General features: G+C 42.9%; 1 protein-coding gene across 1 annotated transcript in view; it reads left to right on the plus strand.

Moving 5' to 3' along the window:
* Positions 1-6,000, plus strand: part of cdh2 (cadherin 2, type 1, N-cadherin (neuronal)) — a 64,114-nt gene that overhangs the window by 34,488 nt on the left and 23,626 nt on the right. The window contains exon 3 of the mRNA XM_085378785.1: positions 3,189-3,397. Coding sequence (XP_085234911.1) covers positions 3,189-3,397 — 209 coding nt within the window. The remainder of the gene's footprint in view (positions 1-3,188; positions 3,398-6,000) is intronic.

Raw genomic sequence — 6,000 nt, forward strand, 5'->3', positions numbered from 1 at the left:
ACATTCATTAGTGAGGAATGCATTTTGTGAGAGGTGCAGATTTACCAGTGCTGGGTCAGAGAGGCATTTACCTCAGTATGCAACACCTACGCTGAGTATTTCTCAACTGTCAGTGACCTCACTTCCCATAAAATGAATGATGGCATATTGATATGATCTCACACGAGAAGTTTCAGTCGCGTCACATTTATAGCGCATTAGGAGGGACTTTCAGCCTGCTCGCTTGCAGCCGATGCATTTGGCAGGCAGGCACAAAAGATGAGATTGTGGAACATATTCTTTGCTTCCGTGAAATCACAGCCTTCACATTGTATGTTTGAAATTAAGTGCATCTCTCGGTGCACCCCCCGCACCCCCACCCCTTCTCTCTCCAACTATTTGTGTCTGTCTGAGTTGGAGTTGTCACGTGACTCATCAGACAATAGAGAGGCACTCTTGCACTATGGAGAGGTTAGTCGGGGTTTTTGTGTTGTCAGGCAAGAGGGGGGATGGCATCTAAGCTGTGAATGGGATCATTGAGTTGGAGGTAATTTTGGGCCCCGGTGAAGGGCATTAGTCAGAGAGGCCTTTCTGCTGACATGCCTGTTTCCCCAGCTCTCTCTCTCTCTTGTGCTCCCCCATCTTTTTTAACCCCAATCCACAGTCACCCCCCTCCTCCCATGCTGTATCGGCATTTCTGCCCAATTCCAGCCTTCATCGTTGTGCCCACGATGACATGTGTGTTAGGGCGTGGCAACCAAGACCTCTTTTCACCCTGTACCTTAGGGAGCCAACACACCTAGCTATAGATAAGCAGCAGTGCCACACTACACATTTCTCTGGTTTTATAAGCCACCAGAGCAAGCCTGATAAATGAATAGACACATGCAGGACATTCACATTCATTATCATTGGAAATGGTTGTGCCTGCTGGGAGTTTTTGTAGCAATTGCTGTGGGGCCTGACTGTTGAAGGGCCTCTCAGAGGTGTCCTGATGGCCAAATTTCAGGCAATGTTAAGGAGCTGTAGCTCAGCTCAAGAAGAGGCCTGGGCTTAAAAAAACTCACGGGGGAAATGCTGCTGTCAAGTGCATGTCTGCACACATTTACAAAAGACTCATTGTTAAAAGTGCCAGTAGGACAGAACATGGAAAATAGGAGGCAACATATGGTATGAACCTCCAAACTGAGAGAGCGAGCAACACCTAGATGTATTTATATGTAAGTGGGGCCATGAATGTCAGGTATTTTTTGGGGGGCGGGAGAGAAGCCAGTTGGGCTAGATAGACATTTGTTGTCTATTAATTGCCTTTTATGGTTAGACATACCATTGTTTGTATGTCATTCCTATTTATTGACAAAAACCTGAATGAAGTGTCACTCAGTACAATGAGGAGGGGAGGAAATGGTTGGTTAGTACAGCTGAAAGAATGCAGAGGTGGATAAAAATGTTGGAGGGTTTGTTTCAATAATCAACCAAGCACTAGCCTCTCTGTTCCTGCAATTGCAGGTCATTATCTAATCAACAAAATAACCAGCTAATTTGATCAAATCTACGAACATTTGCAGAAAAGGATTATATATTTCTTAATTCACTTCAGTCAGAGCAGTGTGAGACTACCTACCTTACGCAGTGTGAAGCGTTTTGATTCTTTTGACTTTGACAGCCTCTTACTCTGTATTCTGCCTCTGAGTAGCTGCTGACTTGGGCTGGATCATGATAGCCTGAAGGCTCTGAGTTTGCGTGTACCTGTCTTTAAGGTAAAACCTTCAGAGGGAGAAGGTCATTTATCTGATGTCAGCAAGAAGAAAACAAATGGTCATGGGTAATTGAACCAGAAGGGGGAAGGTCAATAGAGAGTATATTCCAGTATGGAAGAAAGGTGGTGTCACTTTTATCTTTATTATTTGAACTGTTGGATATGAAAAGCTTGTAATGGAATGCAGAGCATGGTCCTTGCAAAAGATGTTCTCTTCCTATTTTGAAGAATGAATATGTGATTCCACTGCATGCCAATTTTCAAACTTTCCTCGGGCAACCTCACTGATTAATTCTCTCTCTTTCTCTTTTCTTCTCGCTTCTGTCATCACCAAGAGATTTAATAGTTGCAAGATGTGGTGTGCTTGTGGGGATTTCCAGTAGACCTTAAGCAAGTCTGCTGCATCCTCAAAACCCAGAGGAACTCAATGCTCTCCAAGAGCAGATGATGCTCTGAAGACATGAGCAAGTCCCCAGGGAAGCGGCACAAAGGAAGATTAGGCACCCACCTGCAAGGGTTTTGTTAAGTTATTCCACATCTGCTTTAATAATTCAAAGCAGCATCAGCAGAGCGGCCATAGAAATGATATATCTGTTTTTCAAGTATGGGGTGGGGGTGGGATGTTTGGGGTGTGGGGTGGGTTAACGGGGAAACATACCCATACACAAAGAAATCACACAAAGATGTTCTTAAGTGTCGAAGTATGTCTGTATGTTTGTGTGTATGGGCTTGTGCACGCACCTGCAAGAGCTACATAGGTTGTGCTGGACTGTCACTCACTTGTAACATGAACCGATGTTGTACCACTGCCACTGAGGCACCTGTGGGACTCGAAAGTCCACCTGTCTGACGCCTCGGTGTGTTTTTTGTGAACTCGCCTATAAAATAAATACTCATACACGCTCGCACACATGCCCACACGAACACACGCACCTGTCTTCCGAGGATTGCAGTCCCCCACAGAAGGCTTCCATGTGTGTCATCGGGGACAACGCAGCATGGAATGGCTTTAGCTGGAAAGAAAATAGCATTTAACTAGCAGAATAAACCATGTTTATGCACTTGCCTCGTAGTTTCTTAAACACGGGGAAACATGTAGACTAGTCTAATTTATACATCTCACTGTTAATGTATTGTTGTGGGTTTTGGGGCTTTTCATTAATAGCCCTTGAGGGGCACTCTTCCTCTCTTTTTCTTTAGTTATTTTTTCCTCCTCCTTCCATCTTTCTCCTCCGCTGCACCTGTTTTGAGCAATACCTTTGGGGCACAGCTTGAAGTGAATAATGTATGAGTATGAGAAGGAGAATCAGAAAACCTTTGTGGACCTTCTGTCTGGCTGCCTGTCTTCCTTCTCCTTTGTCTATATCCCTAGCTCTTTCTTCTTTATTTTCTGGGGTTTTACAGTTAAACTAATTTTGAACTCAAATCTATTTGTCTCTGTCTCTTGCAGTGAGGTTTGTCAGCTGTGGCCGTGGTGGTCTGATGCAGTTTGAATGCAGCAACCCATCTGACTTTCGGATAGAGGCCAACGGAGTCCTCTATGCTGCCAGGACTCTTCAGCGCTCCACACTCCCTGTGTCACCTTTGCTGATCACGGCGAGTGACGCCGCCACTCAGCAGCAATGGGTGGCCCAAGTCACGCTGGTGCCCAGGCAGCAGGTGAATACACCTCAACCCTTTTTATAACATTTTTAACTTGTTTGTTGAGTGTCTGATGTTTAGTGCCATAAAGAAAGGTTGAATGGTCAATTCTCCCCTTGCATCAAATAACTTACACTTATTAGGTGCACTTCACATTCACAGTTGACTACTTCCCTAAATTGTAGCAGGTGTTCCGAAAGACTGGATGGATGCTTGCTAATTAAAAGTTAATGTGTCAATTTACTAGGAGCACAAACATACACTCAACATGGTCAGTGGGTAGCAAGAGCAGATGCCGAATAGCTCCCCATAAAGTTGATTTCACTGAGCATGCCTTGTGATTGTGAGGTTATTGCCTTATCATGCAAAAGGGGGCCACACCTCTTTTAGTGCTTTAGAAGATGGGGAGCATCTGCCTGAGCTGTAGTGTACCGCTCTAACTGTTCCTCTGGATGTGCTGTGCAGTCATCTGCAATTAGTCTGAATGACCATGTGCTCTTACGTCAACATTGTGGTTGGGAGGAGATCAAAGGAATTTTCCAAAAAAAAGTACTCAATTAGGAAATATCTGCTTACAGTGCAGACATATACAGTAATATATAAAAGACTTGAGTGACTCCTCATATTTTTTTCCCAAAGAGCCAGATGTTTTCCTTCTGGACAAGTGGAGGACAAACGTAACAGTAGTAGGTCTAAACGCTATCTACAGCAGATGAACAGCATCTGTAAGTCATGCCCTTAAGGATGGTAAAAAATCCATCTGACACAGTATCTGAGAGACACATCGGGTCCTTCGGGTTATCTAGCTGCTTGCCTATTGGTGCCTATCAAGAATAGACTCTTAAGGAATGGAAACTGGGAGAAAAGGCTGAGCTATGCAAAATTACACAAGAACCAGACTGAAAATCAATGGTAACAGGTCGTATAGAGAAAGGAATTTAAATTCAGACAGTATATACAGAGGAAGGTGAATATCTAAAGGAATCTGTGAAACCTGGTGGAGCTTCTGTCATGGTTTGGGGTTGTATTTCAGCCAGTGATGTTGTTGTAAGTACTCATTAAAATCAAGTAGTCAGTAAAAACTTTCATTGGCCTTCTGGAGACTCTTCTGAATTTTCTGAAAAGCAAAACTCTTTTCAAAAGACCAATGTTCTTTTAATTTCAATTCCAGTACTGGACTTAAATAAACTCCCAGAAGTATTCATTTTTAAATGTTTAGCAACACGGATAAAAAGTCAATAGTTATTTTGTGTGTTTCTAGAATTAATACTGACAGTTCTGTGTAGTTACTATCAGTGCTGCAGGCATAGTGGTCTGCTTGGTCGAAATTAAACTTAGTGGGCTTTTCAAAACACCATCGTTAGCCACTGACAGTCATTTACTATAGGGACTCCTGCAGGTATATGTGATTTTAATGATACCATTACTCACTGTTGTTGGGTGGTCACAGGTAAATATATATTTTTTTAAATAATCAGGTAAAAATAGACTTTTCGCAGTTTCTTCATTGCTAAATCCGAATCTCACGTGGTCGATACATGTGTATACAAATGATTAACTTTATTATCAGTATCTGAACTCTGATCTGTATCTGGTGAGAGCTGCTGGATTTGGCCTGATTTGCTTGTAATGAAATCAGGGATTGACTTTCCCGTATCTTCCACGTTTACGAGGTCACGAGCGGCTATGTTATCTTCCGCTAGCACAATTATTGTCATGAATCATCACGCATCTCTTAATCACATCAGTGATTACATTTTTTTTTATTAGTGCCCTGAATGCTCCAGCCTTGGGGAAACATTTTAATCAATGACAACAAAACAATATCCTCATTAACATGAGTGTGTACTCGCCCACTGTCTTGACCTCCATTAGAACCTGAGCTCCGCCACAGTCCGTGAGGAGAAAACATTTCAGTATCCGAAAGAAGAATTTCTCCTAAAAGGGGAAACACACACATATGAAATCCTTTCCACACACTCACAAACACTCAGGCCATCACTCAGCCAAACACTCTCCTGCACTCTGAAGTAGACTCCTAGTCGGAAGATGAAGAGGGGTTCGCGGAGTGTGGATTGGTACAGACCTCCAGTGTACCAGAGATAGATTTGCGTTGGGCAGAACAAACCCACCATGCCATTCATCATTCCAGACACAAGTTGCAAATAATTACTGCTCTCACTCACACCCATTTTAATAGGGTAATAGATATTTCTGAAGCATGCTCCCTCACTATCTGTCCGCTTGCCTCTCTGCATTTCCAATGTGTGAAAGCAGTATAATCGGATTTCAAACATGATTAGTGGAAGCTCGGCAACAGCTCCCCAGATGTTAGAGGAGGGGGAGTGTGGGATATGGGTCATGTTATAAAGGTGAGAAAGTGGTAATTAATTTCTGTGTTTGCATAGGGTACTTTGTAGTTTGTAGGACTTGACTACCTCACGACCGGTCAACATTTAATTAATTACATAAAAATAACAGTGGGGGAGATACTTGAAGGGGCACGGCAGCTCCATTAAAATTCCAGCTATCATAGATTGACATTGACGGATTTCGCATATTGTTTTTCTGTTTTCCTTTCTGCCTTGTTTTGTTCAAGGTTATTTTAACTTTCTCTGGCA

Source organism: Diplotaxodon limnothrissa, linkage group LG18, assembly GCF_057381915.1.
Source record: "Diplotaxodon limnothrissa isolate DT_005_m linkage group LG18, D_limnothrissa_male_GT1.1, whole genome shotgun sequence".
NCBI lineage: Eukaryota > Metazoa > Chordata > Actinopteri > Cichliformes > Cichlidae > Diplotaxodon > Diplotaxodon limnothrissa.